Below are 27715 nucleotides of genomic sequence, written 5' to 3' on the forward strand. Positions count from 1 at the left end.
AATGGTTTTCTTATATTTTGATTTTGTGATGGCTCATACTGTGCCAAAACTGGAAATACAGTGAGACAGAATAATAGAAATCAGTAACATCCAAAACTTATTTTTTATGTTTTAATCATCTTTATTAAAAGCAAAACATGTTGGTTGATAAGCTTCATACAGAACAAGAAAAAAAAAACAGTAAACCATCCAACATGGCACAATAAAAACTTTTACTTTTACCCCAAGAACCCTTCCCCTCCCATACTCCTCTCCCTCCCTATATGCCCACCTGACTGTTTCCACCTGGCAAAATAACACAACAGATGTATAGATCAGTAGGCCTCAAAGCATTTCATAACAAGTAAAGTCATAAACAACACAGTTTATACCAAGTTGTTTAACCACACTTTGGTTTTGCCTTTGGGTTTAATAAGCAATACCATGTGCATGTAAGGTCTAGATAAACAAATGTAAACAATCTATGTTTAAGGCATATGCCCTAAATATGTAATAATTGGTAGCAATTAAGCAGTGATGGAATATTCACATAGCAGGCAGTCAACAGATATATTTTCTACTGAAAATAATCAACTTTGTATAAACTTAGCAACTAATACTGTGCTGCTTGCTATTTTGTATTTTGGTGGTGTACTGTTTGCCTGCATAATAAAATCACACTTGCAAATTTCTGACACGGCTTTAATTAACAAAAGCTACCATAAGAGGCAGACACGGTTGTATAATTAACATAATTTTATTTGTATTTGGGTAATTGAGAAAAATGCTACTAAAAATTATACTACAAAGAATGAAGTTGACATGGTTAACTTCTGCTGTATATCAACCAGTAATCAATAATAGTAATAAACAATATTAAGTGCATTTTTATAATATACCACTGTATTATTCAAAACAGAAGGAGCAAATTCCCACAAACCATCTAGGCACAGGTAAAAAAAAAAAAAAAAAAAGCTTTCAAATGCTCCCATGTTTCAACCTAATACATGTTAAATGTGGGATATGAATTTCATAAATAGATAGAAACTCTGAAACTTAAGCACCTGATTCTCATAACATGATGTCTGTTTTAGTGGCCCAGGCAGTACTAGGAGAAAAACATATATCTGCACGAATATAACACGTGCTAGGATGTCCCTGTAACCAGCTGCTCCAACTGACCACCGATTACGATTTATAACAAATTACTACTCTACCTATGAAAAGCTATCCCGTTTTTATGCTTCCTCTGTGTACATCCCTATGCTGCACAAGCTGGCATGTTTGAAAATATAAGTGAGAGTAGATAAAAATGCTAGCCTACCAACAATAAAGAACGACAACGTAGATGCAGCAACTCATAGGTTTGCTTGCTTTGTTTTGAGTATACGGAGATAATGACGGCTAAGCCTGCGCGGGAAAGGGGGAAACTCAGACTCACCTAATTGGTTTCAGCGTTTTGACGTCACTTCATCTCCTGTCTATTAAACCTCCTTGGGGCTCAGCTCACCCTATCTCCTGTTTTCATCTAACCTCTTTGGGTTAAAAAACGCAGGCTAAGCAGAGCCGAATAGCATTGTGGGAGTAGCGCCTTTTAACCTTTAAGCGCCATGGCTACAGGGAAGCGTTGGGTGTCTGCTGTCTTTCTTCCTCCTGCTTCCTTCGTCCTCATCATTTTGCTATTACTCGGTATCGGCAGCTCTCGTCAGACACAGAGCTACTCCGTTCCTTTACTGCAGCCGGCGAGCTGTGGCAGCCAGCAGTATTTCCACATCTCCAACCTGTCATGTGTCCTTTGTGGCGCAAAGCAGCGGCGCAGCCCCAGCGGTAAGGTTCAAGCTGGAGCGACTCCAACAGGATGGTTTTAGGATTGTGTGTGTGCATATAACCATTATAACATACATACAAACTCTATATAGCAACTGTGGCGTACTTTTGCATATGTATATATTAAATAGTCTTTTCAAGAGAGCCTTTGGAAACAAGTTGTGGAAGAAAACCAAGTTTTATTTGTAGAGATAATAATACAGCAGAACTAGAAAAGGTTATCACTTTATATTTTTAATATTTTTATTTTTTTACTAACTTTAGGGAACTAATACCCCCTTCTGCAGGTTAGGACAACATAAGCAACATATGGCAATGCTAGAAAGTAAATAATAATAATAATAACAACATATAGTAACATAGTGGATGATGGCAGAAAAAGACCAATCTGCCCAACAAGATAAACTCATATGTGCTACTTTTTGCGTATACCTTATCTTGATTTGTACCTGTCCTTTTCAGGGCACAGACTGTATAAGTCTGCCCAGCACTATCCCCACTCATAATGTATTGTAAGCCACACAGAACCCACAAAAAGGTGGGAAAATGTGGGATACAAATGCAACAAATAAGACAGCTCTGCATGTTTGGGCTTAATTCCTGGCCTATTTAAAGCCCTGCCTCCAGTCCTTCCACGCTTCGGCTTCTATTCAGTTTCCTGGGTAGTTGTAGTGCTTCTGGTTTTGCTACTATTTGCTGCCTGGTATTGAACCTCTGCCTGATTCGATTCCCAGCACAGGCAGCTCCTTGTGACTCTGGGCAAGTCACTTAACCCTCCATTGCCTGCCGCATAGAGCCTGCCATGAGTGGGAAAGCGCGGGGTACAAATGTAACATAAATAAAATAAAAATTCTGGACTTGCTACTGTTTGCTGCCTGGTATTGATCTTTGCCTGTTCCTGGATCTGCTCCTGCTTGCTGCCTGGCACGGACCACTGTTTGCTCCTGGTCCTGCTTTTGCCCATTGCTTGGCCGTGCCCCGTGGACTTTGTTCTGAACTCAGTTCTCTCTGCTGTCTGCTTCCTACCCCTGGGGAACGGAGGGGGGCACAGGGGGAACTCGGGGTTGGCCGACAGCCCGGTGAGGAATCCTCCTCCATCGGGCACAAGGGCTCAGATCTCCACTGGGCGAGCCTGACACTGCACCTAATATGATCTATACGCTCACTCAATTTGCCTGCAGCTCTTAATGTCTTGGTTCACTCTCTTGTAATTTCCCAACTGGATTATTGCAATTCTCTTTATCTAGGACTTAGAATAAAAGAATTAAAACATATTCAGATCATTCAAAATACAGCTATTCGACTAATCAGTAACAGTAGGAAATATGATCACATTGCACCCCATCTTAAAGAGGCTCACGGGTTACCAAATACTTATCGCATCACCTACAAAATTCTATTGTTTACTTTTAAAATATTACACTCAGGAGAACCTCTTTATCTTCTCACGTCATTCCATACTGCCCTCCTAGGTCACTTAGATCTGCACAACAAAATCAACTAGTTATTCCTAGTTTTCACATTCTCAAGCATGAACACATTAGACATTCCATTTTCTCTGTCAAGGCTCCTTGACTATTTGCTGCATTTGTATCCACATTTTCCCACCTATTTGCAGGCTCAATGTGGCTTACATTATGCCACAATGGCGATCGCCATTAACGGAATGAAAAGTTCAGATTATTGATACAATTAAGGTACATAAAAATAGGGGGTAGATAAATAAAACAATTCATATCAGGCATACGAAATCAAGGACAAGGTATAACATCAAACATATAAACGGCAAGTGACCGACTCACCTGCAAATGCGCAGTAGAGACTTCCCTCTCTGTCCCACCCTCGCGTCAAGACATGATGACGTCAGAGGGCGGAACAGAGAGGGAAACGGAGTCACTGTCGGATGCTGCCGCCTGGAAACGAACATCGCGCGCATCAACCTCCACCCTCCTCCGCATCGGGTCCCCTGCACTGACCTGACAGCGCCTCTCACCTCCGTGTGGAAGCGCTGCAGGCAGCAGCAGAGCGATCTGCTGCTGCCTGCAGCGCTTTCACACGGAGGTGAGAGGCGCTGTCAGGTCAGTGCAGGGGGCCCGTCACGGAGGGGGGGAGGGAGCGGCGGCGAGGAGGGTAGCTGGAAATCTCGCCCGTTTTTACGGGCTTAACGGCTAGTACAATAATAATGTGATTAAAGTAACCTAATAATAAGAGTTCAATAATGGTTTGTTCTGGTGTAGTTTTGAAATTAAGTCTTTTAAGAAGGATTCATTTCATAAGTCTCTTTTAAACAGGCGTGAGTCTTCAAAAGCTTCCAGAAGGTTGTCAGAACATGCGTTTTTATAGCATTCGGTAATGCGTTCCATATTTGCATGCAGATGTAGGAGAAGCTAGATGCATGTATTGCATAGTCCTCTGCAATTGGGATAGTGGAGGTTTAAGAAAGTGCGTGATGAACTTTTTGTATTTCTTGCTGGTAAATCTACTAGATCTGACATATATGATGGGGCCTCTCCATGGATGACTTTATGAACCAAGGTGCAGATCTTGAATGTAATTCGATCTTTTGGTGGGAGCCAATGTAATTTTTTTTCTGAGGGGTTTGGCGCTTTCATATTTCTCTCTTTTCCGAATATGAGTCTGGCTGCAGTGTTCTGGGTAGTCTGGAGTTTCTTAATAATTTGTGCTTTGCATCCTGTGTAGATGGAATTGCAATAGTCCAAATGGCTTAATACCAGTGATTGCACCAAATTGCGGAATACCTCCCTTGGGGAAAAAAGGTTTCACTCTTTTAAGCTTCCACATTGCATGGAACATCTTCTTCTTTATAACATTTTTCACGTGACTGTCTAGGGTAAGATTTCGGTCTAGTATGACACCCAGGAGTTTCAGGGTGTCCGCAACAGGGAGAGAGTGGCTTGGTGTATTTATAGTGGTATAGTTGATTTTATTATATTGTGATGACCTTCCATCATCCCTGAGATTGGAAACTTCCCTAACAAAATTTAAAACTGATGTTAAAACTCATCTTTTTAAGGATGCATGTGGACTGTATAAACCCCTTCCCTTTTTGTTTTGTCCCTCCCTATGCACTATTATTAATGGATTTCTCCCTTGTTCTCCTTTTTGTCTGTGTAAAGGTTTGTTTTCAGCTTAATGCTATTTTAGACTGTAAACTGCCCTGAAGGCTTCCAAAGGGCGGGGCAGCAAATGGAAAATAAACTTGGAAAGCACTCCGGTCTCCACAGTTCTCTGGAGGCTAGCTTTAGAAGTAGAGGGAACCAAATATGTGTCTCACCCAATAAGCAGCAATAATAATTCCATTTCATCAAGCAGATCAATCCATAGACTGGTGGGTTGTGTCCATCTACCAGCAGGTGGAGATAGAGAGCAATCTTTTGCCTTCCTATATGTGGTCATGTGCTGCCGGAAACTCCTCAGTATGTTCTCTATCTCAGCAGGTGGTGGTCACACACAGCAGCAGCTCTGGTTAGGTCTCCAAGCCTAATTGTTTAGGTTTTGTTGAGTGCCTGGGGTTGAGGGCTCTTCTTGAGCAAGTGCAAACCTGGTGGTGCCAGGTCCCTCCTTTTCTCCCCCCTCCTGCTGGCTCCGTTTAAAAAAAACAAAAACAAACAAACCCAAAAACGAAAGCGCTTTGAATCTACAACAGCTTTCCTTGCAGCTGCTCACTGGGACACCAATTCGTTGCAGCTCGGAGCGAGAAGCAGGTAATTTTACCTTTTATAGCGGGCAGGGGGTTCCCTGAACGGTCTCCACATGGCTAATGGCATTGGATGGCATGGGCGTGAAAAGACGCTCCCCGGACCGCGTGCACGTGTCTAGCGGGGGGTTCGAAGGCAGAGCCGCCTTTTTTGGGCGCCTTTTCGGAGTCGGGAGAGTTCCCCGGTTTTTCCCACCTTAGGCGCCCATCCCCCGCTGGCCACCCTCCCGGTTGTGGTCGGCCACGCTGCTCGGACGGCTTCTTCTTGGGCCGCCCTCGGGGTTGGAGACGTTAATAGTATGGTCGCCCTTGACTTGGGCGACAGTAAAAAGTCGGCGAAATTAAAGCGCCATTCTTCCCGCGTGGCTCCTTCACTGAGTGTCGCGATGGACGCCATTTTGGATGCGCAGCGCGCCTCTCTCCCGCTCTTGGGAGCGCAGGTTGAGAGTGCCTCTAGGGCCGTGGCCCAGGCTGCAGAAGTGCACAGACTGGGGGGTTTCTCCCCTGAGTTCATTTTGCTGCTGCATCAGGCTTTTCTTATGCAAAACGCTGCCCCTGCTCCCCTGTCTGATAAGGGTGATGAGGCTTCTATGATCAAATGCCCTCGGGTGGATCCCTAGGGGACTCTGTCTCCTCTGATGTGGATGAGGGCAGCGTATCTGAGTTCTCCCAAAGGTCCTTAGGGGATTCTTTGGAGGAGACTGATCCCCGCTCGGATGGAGCGTATGACCCCTCTGCAGCGCGGTTTTTTCGCTCAGAGGATTTGCCCAACCTGTTAATGCAGGCCATGAGCATTTTGAAAATTTCCTCTCTGGAGGAAGGCCCTCTCTCAGCCTCAGCTGGCTCAGCCATTATGCTGGGAACTAAGCGCCCGCCTAGAACCTTCCACGTTCATGAAGCCTTGCAGACTTTAATTTCGGCTCAATGGGATTCCCCTGAAGCGAGCCTTAAAGTAGCCAGGGCTATGTCCAGTATGTATCCTCTGCCTGAGGGGGAACGGGAAGCCTTTCTCTGGCCTACAGTGGACTCTTTAATCACTGCGTTGACTAAAAAAACGGCTCTGCCCGTGGAAGGTGGCACTGCCCTGAAGGACGCTCAGGACAGGAGATTGGAGGTAGCCTTAAAGTTGGCCTTTGAGGCGGCCGCCCTGAGTTTGCAAGCCTCGGTTTGCGGCTCCTATGTGGCCAGGGCTTGCCTGACTGTTTTGGCTCAGACAGTCTCTGTGCGGTGGTGGCTCTGGCTTAAGCACTGGTCTGCTGACCATGCCTCAAAGTCTCGCCTAGCCAAGTTGCCTTTTAAAGGCAAGCTGCTCTTTGGGGACGAGCTGGACAAGATCGTGACTAAGCTCGGCACGTCTAAGGGCAAGAGGTTGCCGGAGGTCAGGGCACGGGCCGGCAGTGCTCGCCCTGGTTCCTCCAAGGGCCGATTTTCAGGAAGCCCGTCTGTATCGCCCGGGCAAGTCGACCTCCTCTTCCTTCAAATGGAACTTCTCCCCCAAGCAGCATTCCTTTCGCAGGGACCGCCGTCCCGGTGGTTTGTCTTCCGGCCCTCCCCCAGGGTCTCGTACCCAATGACGGGGCCCTGGTCCATGGTCCAGAGCAGATAGGAGGACGGCTATCCTCGTTTCTGGGAGAGTGGACCAGGGTAACTTCAGACGCTTGGGTTCTGGAAGTCATCAGAGACTGCTACAAGTTGGGAGTTCTGCCGGTCCTTGAGAGACGGGTTTGTGAACTCGCCCTGCAAGTCTCCAGTCAAAGCAGCGGCAGTGCAGCAGACTTTAGACAACCTGATCCACCTGGGCATGTGGTCCCAGTGCCAGTAGATCAACTTGGCAAGGGACGTTACGCCATTTACTTTGTGGTGCCAAAGAAGGGAGGTTCTGCTCGGCCTATTCTCGACCCAAGGGAGTCAATCGGGCCTTGAAAATACGGCACTTCTGGATGGAGACTCTCTGCTCCGTAATAACTGCAGTGAAAAAAGGAGAATTCCTGGCATCCTTAGACATCAAGGAAGCTTACTTACATATTCCCATCTGGCCGCCTCATCAGCGCTTCCTGCGCTTTGCAGTCCTGGGCCGACACTTCCAGTTCAGAGCCCTCCCTTTCGGGTTGGCTACTGCTCCGCGGACCTTCTCCAAAGTAATGGTGGTCATCGCAGCTTACCTCCGCAAGGAAGGAGTGCAAGTCCATCCCTATCTGGACGACTGGCTGATCCGATCCCCCTCTTATGCAGAGTGTGGGAAGGCTACGGACAGGGTGATTGCTCTTCTGAGCTCCCTGGGATGGGTCATCAACTGGGAGAAAAGTCAGCTGCGCCCGACTCGGTCCCTGGAGTACTTGGGAGTTCAATTCGACACCCTAGTGGGCAGAGTGTTCCTGCCAGACAACCGGAGCGTCAAGCTTCGGGCCCAGGTGGACCAGTTCCTAACAGCCTCTACTCTTTGGGCTTGGGACTATGTGCAGCTGTTGGGCTCCATGACGGCCACGATGGAGGTAGTGCCCTGGGCCAGGGCCCGTATGAGACCACTACAGCACTCCCTGCTGTGGCGGTGGACTCCAGTATTGGAGGATTACACTGTATGCCTTCCCTTGGATCCAACGGTGCGCAAGGCGCTGAGTTGGTGGCTGAGGCCAGACAAGCTGTCCGCAGGAATGCCTCTCACGACCCCGGAGTGGGTTGTCGTCACGACGAACGCATGTTTGACCGGCTGGGGAGCCCACTGCCTGGGACTTTCTCAGTCGCCATACTTTGGATCCCAGGGAGTGGCAACTGTCTGCTCGGGCGTTCTTGGACATCACGAAGCGCTGGGGCCAGCCGAGCCTGGATCCGATGGCGTCCTCGGCCATTTGCCAAGTGCTGCGTTTTTTCAGCAGAGGACTGGACCCTCGATCTCTGGGAGTCGATGCTCTTCTCCAGCAGTGGCCGGCATAGGAGCTTCTCTACGTGTTCCCGCCCTGGCCCATGATGGGCAGAGTTCTAGGCCGGGTGGCAAAGCATCCGGGCCATCCTGGTGGGTCCGGATTGGCCCAGACGTCCCTGGTATGTGGACTTAATCAGGCTCTCAGTCGACGGCCCTCTGAGGCTGCCAGCGGAGCGGGGCCTCTTGCATCAGGGTCCCGTGGTGATGGAGGATCCCTCCCCCTTTGGTCTTACGGCCTGGCTCTTAAGCGGAAGTGGCTGAGGAAGAAGGGCTTCTTAGACAAGGTCATCGCCACTATGCTGAGAGCGAGGAAGCGCTCTACTTCTACTACTTACGCCAGGGTTTGGCGTACCTTTGCATTGTGGTGCGAGGCAGGCTCTCTATCGCCCTTCACTGCTCCAATATCTTCAGTGTTGGTGTTCCTGTAAGAGGGTCTGGAGAAAGGCCTATCGCTCAGTTCACTGAAAGTCCAGGTGGCGGCTCTAGCTTGCTTCAGGAGCCATCTGAAGGGTGCTTCCCTGGCTTCGCAGTCAGATGTGGTGCGCTTTCTCCCCCGTTTTGGCCGTGGTGAGCTGGGTTGATTCCCCTCCCCCGCTTCGGCGGTGGTGAGCTGGGCAGAGTGTCACTTTGTGGGTGTAATTCTGTAAGTGCTGAGTCCTGCAGGACGTCAGCATGCAACTGTTGAAGGAAGAAGACTTTTCTGAGTCTGACTGCAGCAGAACAGTCGGAGAGGACGTCGGCTGGCGGGGATTGGGGTCCCCTGCCAGCAAAACCGAAGGTAGGCGGGGGTGGGTTCGCCGGGAGGGGGGTCCCGACTGAAATCTACGGGAGCCCAGGCCCCCTCAGGCCCCACGTAGCTACGCCACTGTTTTACATGCCTCTCAGTTGGAGTTGCCATCCCATTTGAGAAAGGCTGCTGGTCCGGTCCACATGAGCAGTATGGAACCGCTTTATATGGCTCTGGGGAGGGTTCATTGTTTTGAGATGGATCAGCTTCCATTTAGGGACAACATTCCCTTTTCACCAAGACTAGATAGGGCTGTCTTGAGATTGGAAGCACTGGGGATTGTTTTAGTGGAACATTTGCTGCATTCAGATGGGACACTTCTCTCTTTTGATGATTTGCATCAATGAATCCTTATGCAATGGGAAGACCGTTTGAATACAGTTGAATAAAACATTTACATGCAATCTTTAGATGCAGCTGGGGAAAAAGGTATGGGCTTTTTTTTTTTTCTTTTCTTTCACTGGACAGGATCTCGATATCTGACCTGCACAAAATGCTGGTGCGCTTAGTAGAGCAAAAGGAGCTTACAGTTTGACAGAGGTCCTGGGAGACATATTTAGGCCACTGTCTGGGACACTGGAACATTGCAGATAGCCTGAAAAGGATTCACAGGTTGACATTTAGGGGTAGATGCATCAAGCAAACGTAAAAAAATCAGAAACGTAAAAACCTTTACCGAATCTCAAATAACGAAGCATGCTCCAAAAACACAGCCCAAAAGGTTTGGTGCAGTATTCTAAAGAACGATGCACTAATCCCCGTTGGTAATCGGCTCGTAAAGCATGCGCAAAGCAGCCAAGCGTTATTCTGGCTGCTCTGCGCATGCCAGAAACGTAAGAAAAAAAAGAAAACACAAACGCGTGGCTCCCCACTTTCCCCTGCATGTCTCCACAAACATTAAAGGATCGGGAGGGGGAAAAGGCGCTCATCAGCAGCGTCCTGTATGGACGGCCTTGCCTTGCCCCCCCCCCCCCCCCCCCCCGAAGTCCCCGCTGCTCCGTTTGTGAAATAAAAGCTTTTAAAAATGAAACCTTTGCAGTTGCTGGGCTCCCCCTCCCTTCCTGTCTCTCTCTTCTTTAGTCGGCAATGCTCCGCCTCCTGCCCTCCTCCACCTCCGTGCCCCGCCCCCCTCCCCCCCGATTTCGTCCCCGCCGCTCCCCTCTCCACCATAATGGCCGGTGCAGCGCCTCTCACCTATGTTTGAAGGCGCTGCACAGGATGGATCAGCTATTCTTGAGCTCTTCTGTCTCCTCCGATGTCTCCTTTTTCTTCCTGTGTCCGCCCTCCTCTGACGTCAGTTATCTACGTAGATAGCTGACGTCAGAGGAGGGCGGACACAGGAAGAAAAAGGAGACATCGGAGGAGACAGAAGAGCTCAAGAATAGCTGATCCATCCTGTGCAGCGCCTTCAAACATAGGTGAGAGGCGCTGCACCGGCCATTATGGTGGAGGGGAGCGGCGGGGACGAAATCGGGGGGGGGGGGGCACGGAGGTGGAGGAGGGCAGGAGGCGGAGCATTGCCGACTAAAGAAGAGAAAGACAGGAAGGGAGGGGGAGCCCAGCAACTGCAAAGGTTTCATTTTTAAAAGCTTTTATTTCACAAACGGAGCAGCGGGGACTTCGGGGGGGGCAAGGCCGTCCATACAGGACGCTGCTGATGAGCGCCTTTGCCCCCTCCCGATCCTTTTTTAATTTAGTTTCCTTTTTTATTTTAGGCACAGGGAAGCAGGGAGCCACTTTTCATTTAAAACATGCCAGCAATTTGGTTTTTCATTGTGCAGGGGGCAGTGGGGAGATGACAGCTCAGGCTTTAACGACAGGTCTGAGCTGACGTTAAATTTCCGGCGGTAAGTGAATCGATGCTATCGTCGGTATGGTTAGTGCATTCCGAATTGTCTACATTTCAATGGTAGTTTCTCATTTGCATTCCAGTTTCGTTAGCTGCTACTGCCGTCGAAAAATAGGCTTTAGTGCATGGAAAGGATAGGAAATTCTTCCTTAAGGGCTCATTTAACGATGAAAAACGTTTAGTGCATCTGGGCCTTAATGCAGATCTTGGGGAATGTCAGTTCTAGCTAACATAGAGTCTATTTTACATAACAAAAGATGTTTAAGGTGTGCAGGGTGGACTCCCCTTTATACTTTTGAAGTGTCATGGAGCTGTTAACAATTTCTGTCATGCTTTTTGGGTCTGCCCTGAAGTGTGCACTTTTTGGATAGCTATCAACCGGTATTTGCTGGTAGCTAAGCTCCAGAGACTATTATCTTACCTACAAATGGTCTTTTTCAAAACCTCTGTTTAGCATTTCAGTCTTTGAAGACAGTCTCATGTGTGAATTTCACCACTGAGGACAGAGTAAATTGTGACTTATTTTTATGGTACAATACTAATCAGAGACTCCAGGGGCAGGCACGACTGTGCCAAAACATGGTACCATGTTGAGTCATCACTAAGGGTCTTCAATAAAAGTTTTAACTTCATATTGGGTGCTCCTTGGTCTACTTTTGAAGTGCCTGATCCATCGCCCACTCCTGTTTTATGCTTTCTGCTTCTGCGTGGGTTTTGGTGTTTTTCCACTTGTGTGTTTTTCCTGCATATATATTTTATAAAATATGGATATAAATGTTTAGGGTACATGTTTACACAGGAACTGGTGCATGGATAAGTACCTTTTAGCCATTGGGCCTTTTGTGTGGCCATTGGGCCTTTTGTGTGTATGTGTGTGTACACACATATATGAGTAGATAATTTAAGAAATCAAGATTGTGTTTTTAAAGAAGCACGGTAGATTTATTTGGAAAATATAAGATTTAAACCAGTGCCTAACATACTATATAATGTTTACTTTTTATTTATTAATATTTCAAAGAGAACACTGAGAAACAACTTGGTTCAGAAACTGGGTTATACATAAAGCAAAAATTTGCATATAAAGACAAAAGAAAAATACAAATTCAAATATAGAATCGGAATTCAAATTTCACCTTTATCAGTCCACAAATAGAGGGATCCAAGGCATTATATCAAGAAATATTTAGTACTTACTAACAAAAAAGAGGCAGTACTTAAAGAGCAGAATAGCTATACCTCAGAGTGTAGAAGTCACAGATGGCAAAGGGAAAGTTCCTGAGGGTCTGCAACTCTTGGAAGACAAGAAAGCACTTAAATGAGCTGGCTCAGAGAAAATATATCCATCTGATTCCAATTTAATTACACACTTACATGGGAAATTCAACCGAAAAAGGCCACCCAGCTGCAGGGCTTTAGAATTCAACTCCAAAAATTGTTTCCTCTACTTCTACTTTTGAGCGTAAACTAAAGTACTGTACTTTATACATGCAGATTGTCCTTTTCTTTTCAGGGTTTTCATGTGAGTGCCTACCAGGATTCAAATTAGTGGCCAATGATGGACATGATATTATGTGCCAAAAATGCCCCGAGGACATGGTATGTATTAGTAGTTTATATTCTGGTATGAAAATGAGGGAGAGATTTAATAACTTGTGACAAAATGGTGTGGTTTCCTGTGTTACTTTACTGCAAGATTTACTAGACTGTGTAACCCACATACTACAGTTTTGTAAATCCCAAAGTAATCATTATTTCCCTCACAAACTTAGGTTATAAGCCCTCTGGAACAGGGCTGGCCCAACCATTAGAGAAGAGAAGAGTATTAGGCATTGTACCCCTTTCAATTATAATTCCAGCCTTATTTTACTGTGATGTTTTACCTCTGTGGTAAGCTTCTTTTCATATTTTTCTTTTTCCAGTCTAAATTAATTGGTTATGTCCATCTACCAGCGGATGGAGACAGAGAAAGAGAAAAGTGGTCCCACGTAATTCGCCCCTTAAGGATATTGTGCAGCCCGGAAAGCTCTATATTTTTCTCTGTCTCCAAGCTGGTGGTAAATGGATTGTGCTGCTCCTTATTGGACTTTCTCTGTCAACTCATGTCTCAGTTTTAGCTGAGTGACAGTTGAGTAAGGGGGCATTGCTAGTGGTTTTGTGCTCATTCTAATTGACAATGGTGTCTAAGCCTGGCTTATACCGATGGAGCCTTTCAGCAAGGGTGACACCTGGTGGAGCCAGGTCCTTTCCCCCTCCAGCTCCACAGCTTCATGTGGATGGTTATGGACAGTGGATTGCAGCTATGATCACTGCTCTTACCTTTCTGGCTATGATGTCTCTTGCGCAAGTATCTCTCCTGTTTTTGTCTTCTGGCAGAGGTAAGTGTGCTGCATGTCTCCTTCCTACAGCTACAAGCAGTGTCCTCGGTGTCTGTGGCACCCTTGTGTGGTGACTCAGTATGCTTGGGGCTCCAGTCGTGTTCTCCTTTTACTCTGGCCAAATTTCCTTTGGTGATTTCCTTCTTCCCATCTTTTTTGGGTTCTAGGCCACAACTGTCGCCTGGGTGCACTTCCTCTATTAATATGTGTTTCCTTGTCATCAAGCAGATGAAGCCATTACGTATGGGTTGTCCATCAACCAGCAGGGGGAGATAGAGAGCACTCAACTTTTCACAGTGCCTCATGGCCAGCTAGCTCCACTGCCTCTTCAGTATTCTCTATCTCCCCAAGCAGGGTGGCTGCAGCTTCTTCGAGCTCCATCAAAAATCTGCCTGGGGGTGGCTCCTGGCTTGCCAGTTGTTAGCCGGGGTGTTAGAGGCTATAGCAGCTTCACTTTGAAGGCACATAGGTCAGCCCTTTCCCTGTCCTTTCCCACTCAGTGGATGCAGGCACATTGGTTCGCCTTTCCCTGCCTTTCCCACTTATCTGAGCCTCCGGAGTGTTTTTATTTACCTCTTTTGCCTCTGCTTTTCTCACAGCGTTAAATAAATAAATAGTCGCGTCGCGCTTTAGCGCAGCGATCTTGGAAAAGAGGTTTTTTTTCTTGAGATTATTCTGCAGGACCGGAGCTGTGATACTCGGTCTAGTGAGGTAAGAGTGTTTTCTGACTCCTCCGGGGTGGGCCCGCGATCGGGACATTTTTGTCGCGAACCGCCATTTTTTAATTTTACCGCCGTTTTCGGCGATGGCTGCGGAGACTGTAAAGCGCTGTTCTAAATGTGGCAAACGCAAATCAGCAGCGGGGTTCTGTAATTCGTGCTGTACAGACGGTAGAGCCGGCCCGAGCATGGCGAGCGGTGATCTGTTGTGCTCTGAGCTGGCAGCGGACGCCATTTTAAATTTTTCACATGGCGCGGCCTCCGGGGGGAGGGGGTCCTCTGAGTGAGGCTAATAATAGAGCTGATAGCCCTGGGCAGGATCCGGGCGGTCAGGGAGCGGTTTTCTCCCCTGATTTTGTTTTAATGCTGCATAGGGCGTACATGCTTAAAAGAGCTCTTCCACAGGGATCTTCGGACCTTCTGCCTGCCCCCCCCCCCCCCCCCCCAGTGGATCCTGGCCTTTTGGAGTTGGCTTTGCCTGTTTCTTATCCTCCTGATAAACGCAGAAGGGCTAATTCCCCTTCTGAGTGTGCCCCCCCCCCCCCCCCCCCCACCCCCCCCCCCCGTGGTCAGGCTATGAGGATTCTGAGGGATCTGGCAGAACTTCTTGGGCTGAGGAGCCAGAGTCGGGTGCAGAATTGCCACAGGAGCTTGATGATCCATCTGCGGTGAGGATTTTCCACCGCGAGGAGCTGCCAGCGCTTATTTCAGATGCCTTACAAGCCCTCTCAATTGAAGATCCTGGGAGTGGCACAGCCTCCTCTGTTAATCCAAGGAGGGCTAGTACCAGAAAGCCTGCTCGAGCCTTTCCTTTGCATGACTCCATCCAAGAGCTTATTTCGGCTCAATGGGCTGACCCCGAGGGACCTTTGAAGGTTGCCAGGGCTAAGGGGCAATTATACCCTCTGAGTGAGGAACATTTGGCTCGCTTTGCAATGCCTAAAGTGGATGCCCTGGTCACGGCTGTAACAAAGAGAACTACCCTCCCTGTTGAAGGAGGTGTTGCCCTGAAGGATATTCAAGACTGCAGGTTTGATTCAGCTCTGAAGCAGTCCTTCGATTTGGCAGGTCTCACTGTTCGGGCGTCTGCATGCAGTTGTTATGCTGCTAGAGCCTGCCTGGCTTGGTTACAGCAGGCAGTGGAATAGCCCGGTGATGGAGCAGAGACCTTATCTGAAGTGGCTCCGCGGATGGAGTCTGCCTTGTCCTTTTTGGCTGACGCCCTTTATGATACGGTCAGAGCTTCGGCTAAACAAATGGCTGTAGCAGTGGCGGCTCGCCGCACTCTTTGGCTACGACATTGGGCGGCGGACATGGCCTCTAAGCAAAGGTTGGTGAAGTTGCCCTTTCAAGGCCTTCTCCTGTTTGGTGAGGAGCTGGAAAACATTGCTAAAGGCCTGGGGGATTCCAAACCTCAGCGCTTGCCCGAAGATAGGCCGAAGCCTTCCTCTAAGGGTCAGGCGGTCCGCTGCTCTTACAGACCTCGCTTCCGTGAAGCTAGAAGGTACCGCTCGGGGCGTGCTGCTGGGTTCACTTCGCGTGCCCGCTTTCAGCAGAGAAACTCCTTTTGCTCGGACAAACGTTCCGCAGCTGCCGGTTCAAGGCCTGGAGTTCAGGGGCGACCCTCTCAATGATGGTGCGCCGGCCCCCTCCTTGTTTCCTGTCATCGGAGGAAGACTTCCCTCTTTTTCGAGGAGTGGGCCAAAATCTCCGCAGATCAGTGGGTCTTGGACCTGATCAGAGACGGATACCGAATAGAATTCGATGCCCCGGTGAGAGACGTGTTTGTGGAGTCCCGATGCGGTTCTGCCGCCAAACGGGCGGCGGTAGAGGAGACTTTGCACAGTCTGTGCCAGATAGGGGCTGTGACCCCGGTGCCTCCTGCCGAACAAGGTCTAGGCCGCTACTCCATTTACTTTGTGGTGCCCCGAAAAGGCGGGTCTTTTCGCCCGATCCTGGACTTAAGCTAAACAAGTCCTTAAGAGTGCGGCATTTTCACATGGAAACCCTGTGCTCCGTCATTGCGGCGGTACAGCCAGGAGAGTTTCTCACGTCTCTGGACCTGAAAGAAGCTTACTTGCACATACCAATTTGGCCCCCGCACTAGATGTTTCTCCGGTTTGCGGTGTTGGGAAAACATTTCCAGTTTCGGGCCTTGCCTTTTGGCCTCGTCACAGCTCCCCGAACCTTCTCCAAGGTAATGGTGGTAGTAGTTGCTTTTCTCAGGCGAGATGGTATCCGGGTTCACCCGTACCTAGACAACTGGCTCATCAGAGCAGACTCAGAAAAAGAGTCATCTAGCTACAGCCAGAGTGGTTTCAGTCCTTCAATCTCTGGGCTGGGTCGTCAATATGGCCAAAAGTTACCTGACCCCCTCGTAATCTCTAGAATATTTGGGGGCCAGGTTCGACACAGCCTCGGGCTATGTGTTTCTTCCCGAGCAAAGGCGGTGTAAGCTTCAGAATCAGGTCCGTCTGCTCCTGAGGATGCCCCGCCCGCGAGTTTGGGACATTGTCCAGCTGTTGGGATCGATGATGGCCACCTTGGAAGTGGTGCCATGGGCAAGAGCGCACCTGAGACCTCTACAGTATTCTCTACTTCAACGATGGTCTCCAGTATCTCAGGATTATCAGTGCAGACTTTCTTGGCTCCCTGTGGCCCGCCTCAGTATGGCGTGGTGGCTCTCAGACAGCATGTTGCGGTGGGGAATGCCGCTGGCGCTCCCCAATTGGTGCCTAGTGGTGACAGATGCCAGCCTGAAGGGCTGGGGCGCACATTGCCAGGGGAAGCATGCCCAGGGTCTGTGGACGCCCGACGAGTCGGAGTGGTCTATCAACTGCCTGGAGTTGAAAGCGGTGTTTCTGGCTCTTCTGGCCTTTCAAGTGACCCTGGAAGGATTGGCTGTCCGAGTGATGTTGGACAACACGACAGCAGTGGCCTACATAAATCGACAAGGCGGCACTCAGTGCAGAGCTCTAGCAGCGCAAGCCGAACAAATTTGCCACTGGGCCGAGCTGCATCTACAGTCCCTGTCAGCAGCTCACATTGCAGGTCAGAGCAACGTGCAAGCTGACTATCTAAGCAGGCATCAGATCGATCCAGCGGAGTGGGAACTAGCAGACGATGTATTCCTGCAGATATGTGCTAAATGGGGCAATAGTCTAGAGAGAATCCACAAAAATGGAGAACTCAATAGATCCCACGAGGCATGAAGTGAAAAATAAAGGTGGGAATATAAGCCAGGCTATCCAAAGAATGGAACCAAATTATCTTTATAATAAGCAGAATTTAATAATTTTTAAACAAATGATGTAACAATCACACATTAAAAATGACTCGACAAGCCAGTGATGGATCTTATGGCGACCAGTTCCAATGCCAAAGTCCCGTGCTTCTTCAGTAGACGGAGGGATCCTCGCTCTGCCGGGTTGGATGCCTTGGCTCAATCCTGGCCCCTGGGCTTGCTGTATGTCTTCCCTCCGTGGCCCTGGATAGGGCGAGTGCTCCTGCGGATTCGGCTGCATCCAGGAGAAGTGGTGCTCATCGCCCCGGATTGGCCCAGGAGGCCTTGGTATGCGGACCTCTGACAGATGCTGTTGGAGGCTCCCTTTCCGTTACCTCTGGTTCCGCACCTGTTGTCACAGGGTCCGGTGGCCATGGAGGACGCCTGCCGCTTTGGTCTTATGGCATGGCGATTGAGAGGGCGCAATTGAGAGATAAAGACTACTCAAATAAGGTAATTTCCACTCTCCTGCAGGCCCGTAAGCGCTCCACTTCCGTGGCTTATGCCAGGATTTGGCGCCAGTTTGAAGTCTGGTGTTTTTCAAGAGTGCTTTGTCCGTTGCGGGCTCCTGTCTCGCCGATTCTGGATTTTTTGCAGGATGGTGTACACAAAGCCTTGGCCTATAATTCCCTGCAGGTGCAAGTGGCAGCATTGGCCTCCCTGCGTGGCAAGGTTGAAGGCGTGTCCTTAGCTGCTCATCCAGATGTGGCACGGTTTCTTAGAGGGGTGCTTCGGCTCCGTCCTCCCGTGCGGGCACCTTGTCCAGCTTGGAACCTGGGGTTAGTATTGAAGGCCCTTCAGGGGGCTCCCTTTGAACTGCTTCAGCGTGCTTCAGAGAGAGATTTGACACTGAAGGCCGTCTTTTTAGTGGCCATTACCTCGGCGAGACGGGTGTCAGAGCTCCAGGCGCTGTCCTGTAGAGACCCTTTTCTGCAGTTCTCAGAGTCAGGGGTCACGGTTCGGACCGTGCCTTCCTTCATGCCTAAGGTGGTTTCAGCGTTTCACCTAAACCAGCCTGTTTTTCTTCCCTCCTTTGTTGAGGAGGAGTTTCCAGATTTATTTGGGCAGTTGCACCTTTTGGATGTGCGCAGGACTCTGTTGCAGTATCTGCGAATTACAAATTCTTTCAGGACCTCTTTTTGTGCTGTTTGCAGGTCCTCGCAGAGGGTCTTCAGCGTCTAAAGCCACTATTGGCCATTGGCTCAAAGAAGCTATCTTTTCAGCCTATCTGCTGTCTGGCCAGGCTCCGCCTGAAGCCTTTAAGGCACATTCCACAAGAGCGATTTCCTCTTCCTTGGTGGAAACTGGAGCACTATCTCTTCATGAGATTTGCAGTGCTGCAACATGGGCTTCTAAGCTCTCTCTCGCCTGACATTACAGGCTGGATGTGGCTGCCAGGAGGGATGCGCGTTTTGGAGCACAGGTGCTAGCGCGTGGTGTGGCTTGTTCCCACCCTATTTAGGGATTGCTTTGTTACATCCCATACGTAAGGGCTTCATCTGCTTGATGACAAGGAAGGGAAAATTAGGTTCTTACCATGATAATTTTCTTTCCTTTAGTCATAGCAGATGAAGCCATGAGCCCTCCCTGTATGATTGTCTGTATTGCAGTGATTCTGATTTTAGGTGCTGTTCTTGTTTCCTGAAGTTATATTCCTTCCTTGGGGAGTCGGGAAAACAGTCTTCAGGATTGTTACAGTGATAGGAGGAGGATGAGTTCATTCCCTCCAGTTCGTGTTTTGGGAGGATGAGTTTATTCCCTCCAGGAGGATGCAAGTATTCCCTCCGTTTATACAAAGTGGAAGACTAGTTTATTCCCTCCAGGAGGATGAGTTAATTCCCTCCTTTGAGTTTATGCCCTTGTTAAGGGGCCATCGTTCGCTGTGAGGAAAGTTTTTTATTCCCATTGTGGTTTGCCATTGTCGTGTTCTCGAGGACCTTGGCATTCTGTCAGGCTTCTTCCCTGGGAACCCTGGGTACGTGAGTCTTTGGACCACGGCCGAGGAGCGGCAGTGGCAGGCAAGATCACCTTTGGAGCAGAGAAGAGACAAGGCTGGACTGGAACCCCGGACTGGAGTCCTGCACTGGAACACTCGGGACTGGAACGCACCGGACCGGAACACACTGGAGTAAGCTTCACCTACGCTTAGCTGCCTTTCCCCGAGGGTTGAGCCCTCAGGTTCGAGCAGCCGGTAGGGCTTACAGGAAAACCAGAACTGGAACCAGCAACAGGAGCAACCGGAGTCAGGATCCAGCAGTGCTCCCAGGTACCTAGGCTAACGTGAGACAGGCAGGCAGGGAATGTCTGAGTATAGGCAATAGGCAGAGACAGGCGTGGTCAGGTTCAAAGCAGGAGTCTCTGGGCAGGTGGCTAGCAGAGCAGTAGATAGGTACAGGCAAGGGTCAGAACCAATAGCAAGACTAGGGCTGGAGCTCCAGTAACAAGGAGAACTGGCAAAGGACAAGACTAGGGCTGAAGATCCAGAAACCAAGGAAACCCCACTGGGGAAAACCAGAGGCTAAACTCAGGAGACCTAGAAGCTGTACACAAGCTAACAAGCAGAGCAGTGCCCAAGCTAACTAGGCACTCACACAGAGCAAACACAGAAGGACTAGTAAAGCTGAACACAGGCTACCAAGCAAGGCTGTGCCCAAGCTAACTAATCAAACACTAGGCAATCACACAGAACTGGACAATGTAGCAGTGCACAGAGCACTCTAGCATACCAGGGACCTTATACGATGCAAAGGCCAAGACTGCAGTCTCTAAGTGCTGCTTAAAGCCCTTCCACACCAGAGGCACAGCTGCAGCAATCTCCAGAAACTACGGAGGCTGATTAGGCAGAAGCCACAGAGCAGGCAGAAAGCACAGTAAAACACAGAGGCTTCCCACATCCAGGTGTAGTGTCGTGAAGTAATTAGAGTCCTGCTGGCAGCAGCCAGCACACAGAGAGAGAGAGAGAGAGAGCTAACCCAGGCAACACCCACAGGTGCAGTATAGTGAGGCAATTAGTGTCATGCTGCTGGATGCAGCCAGCACAGAGAGCCAGAGCTAGCTCAGAAAGGACAGACAGAAGAAGCAGGAGCCAGCTAGAAAGCTGACCCCCAGACACAAGGTAGGTCTGAGAGTGGTCACGGCCTGAGACGTGACAGCCATACTGCTTTGGAAGCTTCAAATACTGAAGAGGCAGTGGAGCTAGCTGGCCATGAGGACAGCTGATAAAAGGGCTATTGATACATAGAGGCAGTGGCTATTAAATACACCTAAATGTAATCAATTCAATAAAAAACGAACGCTGTGTGTATTGCTGTGTTCTAACCAAGTAGGAAGAAACTATCATCCGACAACATTGGCATTTGCTCAGTTTGCATGCTGGAATAGAGGATAGACCTAGTTTTGCATATACTAGATCACATAACTTAGGGGAGAGGTTCTCTCAGGGAAGAATTGATATCATCAATGCACAAATGATTGTAACTGAATAGATATGGATGAGCTGGAGTGTAACTGTTAAGGGGCTTCGACCTTAACTTCAGAAAATTTAGTACAAGAACAATGCCAGGCAGACTTCTACGGTCTGTGCCCTTAAAATGGCAAGGGCAGATCAAGACAAATATACATATGAAGTATCACATACCATGTGTAAAGAGTTTATCGTTGGGCAGACTGGATGGACCACACGGGTGTTTATCTGCCATCATAGACTGTTACCTTCCTTCACTTCACTAATATCATGGTTACAGAACTGGCAGAAATTATCTGATAGACAACAATCAGTTCTGTTCATCAGCAGCACATCATCACCTTGGGCACTGGACTGTGGGGTGCCAAAGCGATCCTTACTGTTTCCCATTTTATTTAATATGTACCTCAAGCCTCTGGCTGAGCTGTTTGGGTCAGTGGACACAAAATTCTACATTTATGCTGATGATGTGCAACTACTCATACCCACTGAACCAGATCTATCCACAGCTGTGAGTAAACTGACTGCCTGCCTGCCTGCCTAACCGCAACTCAGAAACGGGCAAATAACAAACTTTGCCTGAACTCAAATAAAACAGAGATTCTTTGGTTACCAAACACAAGTGGATAAATATCGAACTTCATAATACCTTTGGGGAAGTATGAACTCCTCCTAAAATTGCAGGTCAGGAATCTTGGGATACTACTTAGTAACCTAGTAGATGATGACAAAGACCTGTACGGTCCATCCAGTCTGCCAAACAAACTCATATGTGCTACTTTATGTGTATACCTGACCTTGATTTGTGTCTACCATTTTTAGGGCACAGACTGTAGAAGTCTGCCCAGCACTAGCCCCGCCACCCAATCTCCGCTAAGCTTCTGACGATTCCTTATGTTTATCCCATGCATTTTTGAATTCCGTTATCGTTTTCATCTCCACCACCTCCCGCAGGAGGGCATTCCAAGTATCTACTGCTCTCTCTCTCTCTCTCTGTGAAAAAATACTTCCTGACATTTTTCTTGAGTCTGCCCACCTTCAATCTCATTTCATGTTCTCTAGTTTGTATCCGCTCCAACTAATTCAGAATGCTGCAGCATGAATGATAGAAGGCTGCAAGTGGCGTGACCACACCCTTCCTGCAAAAGCTACACTGGCTTCCATTTCATCATGCAGATCAATCCATAGACTGGTGGGTTGTGTCCATCTACCAGCAGGTGGAGATAGAGAGCAATCCTTTTGCCTCCCTATATGTGGTCATGTGCTGCCGGAAACTCCTCAGTATGTTCTCTATCTCAGCAGGCGTGTGGTCACACAGCAGCAGCTCTGGCTAGGTCTCCAAGCCTAATTGTTTAGGTTTTGTTGAGTACCTGGGGTTGAGGGCTCTTCTTGAGCAAGTGCAAACCTGGTGGTGCCAGGTCCCTCCTTTTCTCCCCCCCTCCCGCTGGCTCCATTAAAAAAAAAAAACCAACAAAAAACAGAAAAATGTCTTTGAAAGAAAACCGTCTTTCTTTGCAGCTGCTCACTGGGACTCCAAATCGTTGCAGCTCGGAGCGAGAAGCAGGTAATTTTACCTTTTACTAGCGGGCAGGGGGTTCCCCGAACGATCTCCATGTGGCTAATGGCATTGGATGGCAAGGGCGCGAAAAGACGCTCCCCGGAACGCGTTCGCGAGTCTAGTGGGGAAGCGGGAGGCCCGAAGGCTGAGTCGCCTTTTTTGGGCGCCTTTTCAGAGTCGGGAGAGTTCCACGATTTTTCCTCCAGTGCGGCGGTTTTTCCCGCCTTAAGCGCCCATCCCCCACTGGCCGCCCTCCCGGTTGTGGCCGGCCACGCTGCTCGGACGGCTTCTTCTTGGGCCGCCCTCGAGGTTGGAGACGTTAATAGTATGGTCGCCCTTGACTCGGGCGACGGTAAAAGTCGGCGAAATTAAAGCGCTATTCTTCCCATGCGGCTCCTTCACGGAGTGTCGCGCCGGATGCCATTTTGGATGCGCAGTGCGCCTCTTTCCCGCTCTTGGGAGTGCAGGTTGAGAGCGCCTCCCCTGAGTTCATTTTGTTTCTGCATCAGGCCTTTCTTATGCAAAACGTTGCCCCTGCTCCCCTGTCTGATAAGGGTGATGAGGCCTCTATGATCAAACGCCCTCTGGTGGATCTTCAGGCCCTAGGGGACTCTGTCTCCTCTGATGTGGATGATGGCAGCGTGTCTGAGTTCTCCCAGAGGTCCTTAGCGGATTCTGTGGAGGAGACTGATCCTCGCTCGGATGGAGCGTATGACCCCTCTGCAGAGTGGCTTTTTCGCTCAGAGGATTTGCCCAACCTGCTAGTGCAGGCCATGAGCATTTTGAAGATTTCCTCTCCAGAGGAAGGCCCTCTCTCAGCCTCTACTGGCTCTGCCATTTTGCTGGGAATGAAGCGCCTGCCTAGAAACTTCCACGTTCATGAAGCCATGCAGACCTTAATTTCGGCTCAATGGGATGCCCCTGAAGCGAGCCTTAAAGTAGCCAGGGCTATGTCCCATTTGTATCCTCTGCCAGAAGGGGAACGGGAAGCCTTTATCTGGCCTACGGTAGATTATTTAATCACTGCCCTAACTAAGAAAACGGCGCTGCTGGTGAAAGGGGGCACTGCCCTGAAGGACGCTCAGGACAGGAGATTGGAGGCGGCCTTAAAGTCGGCCTTTGAGGCGGCCGCCCTGAGTTTGCAAGCCTCAGTTTGCGGCTCCTATGTGGCTAGAGCGTGCCTGACTGTTTTGCAGCGGGCTTCCCCTCGGATTCTTCCTTGAGGGCGGATTGGCCGGCCCTGGAGTCGGGCTTGGCCTACTTGGCAGACTTGCTGTATGATGTATTGAGAGCCTCTGCTAAAGGTATGGCTCAGACAGTCTCTGCGCGGTGGTGGCTCTGGCTTAAGCACTGGTCTGCTGACCGTGCCTCAAAATCTCACCTAGCCAAGTTGCCTTTTAAAGGCAAGCTGCTCTTTGGGGCCGAGCTGGACAAGATCGTGACGGAGCTCGGCACGTCTAAGGGCAAGAGGTTGCCGGAGGTCAGGGCTCGGGCAGCAGTGCTCGCCCTGGTTCCTCCAAGGGCCGATCTCAGGAGGCTCGTTGGTATCGCCCGAGCAAGTAGGACTCCTCTTCCTTCAAACGGAACTTCTCCCCCAAGCAGCATTCCTTTCGCAGGGACCACCGGCCTGGAGGTTCGTCCATGGCCCAGAGCAGTTAGGAGGAAGGTTGTCCTCATTCCTGGGCGACTGGACCAGGGTAACTTCAGTTGCTTGGGTTCTGAAAGTCATCAGAGACGGCTACAAGCTGGAGCTCTGCCGGCCCTTGAGAGACGGGTTTGTAAACTCTCCCTGCAAGTCTCCAGTCAAAGCAGCTGCTGTGCAGCAGACTTTGAACAACCTGATCCGCCTGGGCGCGGTGGTCCCGGTGCCAGTAGATCAACTTGGCAAGGGGTGTTACTCCATTTACTTTGTGGTGCTAAAGAAAGGAGGTTCTGCTCGGCCTATTCTCGCCCTCAAGGGAGTCAATCGGGCCTTGAAAATACGGCACTTCCGGATGGAGACTCTCCGCTCCGTAATAGCTGCGGTGAAGAAAGGAGAATTCCTGGCATCCTTGGACATCAAGGAAGCTTACTTACATATTTCCATCTGGCCGCCTCATCAGCGCTTCCTGCGCTTTGCAGTCCTGGGCCGACACTTCCAGTTCAGAGCCCTCCCTTTCGGGTTGGCGACTGCTCCACGGACCTTCTCCAAAGTGAAGGTGGTCATCGTGGCTTACCTCCGCAAGGAAGGAGTACAAGTCCATCCCTATCTGGACGACTGGTTGATCCGAGCCCCCTCTTATGCAGAGTGTGGGAAGGCTACGGACAGGGTGATTGCTCTTCTGAGCTCCCTGGGATGGGTCATCAACTGGGAGAAAAGTCAGCTGCGCCCGACTCAGTCCCTGGAGTACTTGGGAGTTCGATTCGACACCCTAGTGGGCAGAGTGTTCCTGCCAGACAACCGGAGCGTCAAGCTTCGGGCCCAGGTGGACCAGTTCCTAACAGCCTCTACTCTTTGGGCTTGGGACTATGTGCAGCTGTTGGGCTCCATGACGGCCACGATGGAGGTAGTGCCCTGGGCCAGGGCCCATATGAGACCACTACAGCACTCCCTGCTGTGGCGGTGGACTCCAGTATCGGAGGATTACGCTGTACGCCTTCCCTTGGATCCAACGGTGCGCAAGGCGCTGAGTTGGTGGCTGAGGCCAGACAAGCTGTCTGCAGGAATGCCTCTCACGACCCCGGAGTGGGTTGTCGTCACGACGGACGCCTGCTTGACGGGCTGTGGAGCCCACTGCCTGGGAAGGACAGCGCAGGGGCTCTGGTCGCCTGCAGAGGCGAAGAGGTCTATCAACCTCCTGGAACTCAGAGCCATTCGGTTGGCGATTCTGGAGTTTCTCCCGGTCCTGGTGCTGAGACCAGTACGGGTCCTGTCGGATAATGCCACGGCAGTGGCCTATGTCAATCGCCAGGGAGGTACCAGGAGCGCTGCTCTAGCCAAGGAGGCCATGAAGCTATGCCTGTGGGTGGAAGCGAATCTGGAACAGCTGTCGGCGGCCCACATTGCGGGAGTCATGAATGTCAAGGGGGACTTTCTCAGTCGCCATACTTTGGATCCCGGAGAGTGGCAGCTGTCTGCTCGGGCGTTCTTGGACATCACGAAGCGCTGGGGCCAGCCGAGCCTGGATCTGATGGCGTCCTCGGCCAATTGCCAAGTGCCGCAGTTCTTCAGCAGAGGACGGGACCCTCGATCTCTGGGAGTCGATGCTCTTCTCCAGCAGTGGCCGGCACAGGAGCTTCTCTATGTGTTCCCCGCCCTGGCCCATGATGGGCAGAGTTCTAGGCCGGGTGGCAAAGCATCCGGGCCAGGTGATCCTCGTGAGTCCGTATTGGCCCAGACGTCCCTGGTATGCGGACTTAATCAGGCTCTCAGTGGACGGCTCTCTGAGGCTGCCAGCGGAGCGGGGCCTCTTGCATCAGGGTCCCTTTGGTCTTACGGCCTGGCTCTTGAGCAGAAGCAGCTGAGGAAGAAGGGCTCCTCAGACAAGGTCATCGCCACTATGCTGAGAGTGAGGAAGCGCTCTACTTCTACTACTTATGCCAGGATTTGGCTTACCTTTGCATCATGGTGCGAGGCAGGCTCTCTATCGCCCTCCACTACTCCAATATCTTCAGTGTTGGCGTTCCTGCAAGAGGGTCTGGAGAAAGGCCTGTCTCTCAGTTCGCTGAAAGTCCAGGTGGCGGCTCTAGTTTGCTTCAGGAGCCGCCTGAAGGGTGCTTCCCTGGCGTCGCAGCCAGATGTGGTGCGCTTTCTCAAAGGAGTTAATCACCTGCGCCCTCCTCTGCACTCGATAGTGCCTACGTGGAATCTCAATCTGGTGCTAAGGGCCTTGCTGAAGCCACCTTTTGTGCCGTTGTCGAGGGCATCGCTCAAGGACCTGACATTGAAAGCTGTCTTTTTGGTAGCCATCACTTCAGCCAGAAGAGTTTCTGAGATCCACTGAGGTTCACTGAGGCAGGAGTGTCGATTCGCCCAGTGCCTTCCTTTCTGCCCAAGATTGTTTCTCGCTTCCATGTGAATCAGCAGCTTTGTCTACCCTCCTTTCATAGGGAGGATTACCCAGTGGAGTTCCCGGCTCTCAAATGTCTGGATGTGAGACGAGTCATCATCAGATACTTGGAAGTGACCAATGACTTCCGGAAGTCGGATCACCTGTTCGTGCTGTTCGCAGGCCCTCGTAAGGGTCTGCAGGCATCTAAGCCTACTGTGGCACGTTGGGTCAAGGAGACGATTGCGGCAGCTTATGTGGCTGCAGGGAAGCTTCCACCTATTCAGCTGAAGGCGCACTCTACTAGAGCACAAGCGGCATCGATGGCAGAGTCCAGATCCGTCTCCTTGGAAGAGATTTGTAATTTGTAGAGCGGCAACTTGGGCGTTGGCTCATACCTTCTCGCGACATTACCGCTTGGATGTGGCTGCTCGGGCCGAGGCCCAGTTTGGAGCTTCAGTCTTGCGTTCAGGGATTTCCATGTCCCGCCCTGTGTGAGTACTGCTTCGGTACATCCCACCAGTCTATGGATTGATCTGCTTGATGAAATGGAAGGTAAATTATTTATCATAAACTGATAATTTTCTTTCCATTAATCATAGCAGATCAATCCATAGCCCCACCCAGACATCTGTATTGTTTTTGTTCTGGTTATATTTCAGGTTCCATTTTAATCTTCAGTTCCTGTTCAGGAGGACTTCGTGTTCAAGTTCTTCCAATTGGATTTTCCTTGAGTTGAAACGATTCTATGTTACAGTGAGCTGCTGCATTCCTCTTCCCCCGTTTCGGCGGTGGCTGGATTGGTAACTAAGTTATGCCGGCGCTCCCTCCCACTTCGTGCGGCAGTATAGCTTTGTATCTCTCCCACTTTGGCGATGTTTGGGTAAGCCAGCTCCTCCCGCAGTTGCGGTAGCAGGATAAGCCAGATCCCCCCCACATCAGCAGGTGTGGTGTCCCTCCCCCGCTCCGCGGGGATGAGCTGGACGGATTCCCCTCCCCCCGCTTCGGCGGTGGTGAGCTTGGCAGAGTGTCCCTTTGTGGGTGTAATTCTCTAAGTGCTGAGTCCTGCGGATGGAGCTTTGATATCAACATACTGAGGAGTTTCCGGCAGCACATGACCACATATAGGGAGGCAAAGATTGCTCTCTATCTCCACCTGCTGGTAGATGGACACAACCCACCAGTCTATGGATTGACCTGCTATGA

At 50.0% G+C, this 27715-nt stretch overlaps 1 protein-coding gene across 1 annotated transcript in view; it reads left to right on the forward strand.

Moving 5' to 3' along the window:
• Positions 1-1469: 1469 nt before the first annotated feature.
• The window catches only part of TMEM67 (transmembrane protein 67), a 465663-nt gene continuing 439417 nt past the window's right edge, over positions 1470-27715 (forward strand). Inside the window, 2 exon segments of the mRNA XM_030216600.1 lie at positions 1470-1806; positions 12594-12679. Of these exon segments, the coding sequence (XP_030072460.1) occupies positions 1590-1806; positions 12594-12679 (303 nt within the window). The 5' untranslated portion in view covers positions 1470-1589.

Source organism: Microcaecilia unicolor, chromosome 1 (genome assembly GCF_901765095.1).
Source record: "Microcaecilia unicolor chromosome 1, aMicUni1.1, whole genome shotgun sequence".
NCBI lineage: Eukaryota > Metazoa > Chordata > Amphibia > Gymnophiona > Siphonopidae > Microcaecilia > Microcaecilia unicolor.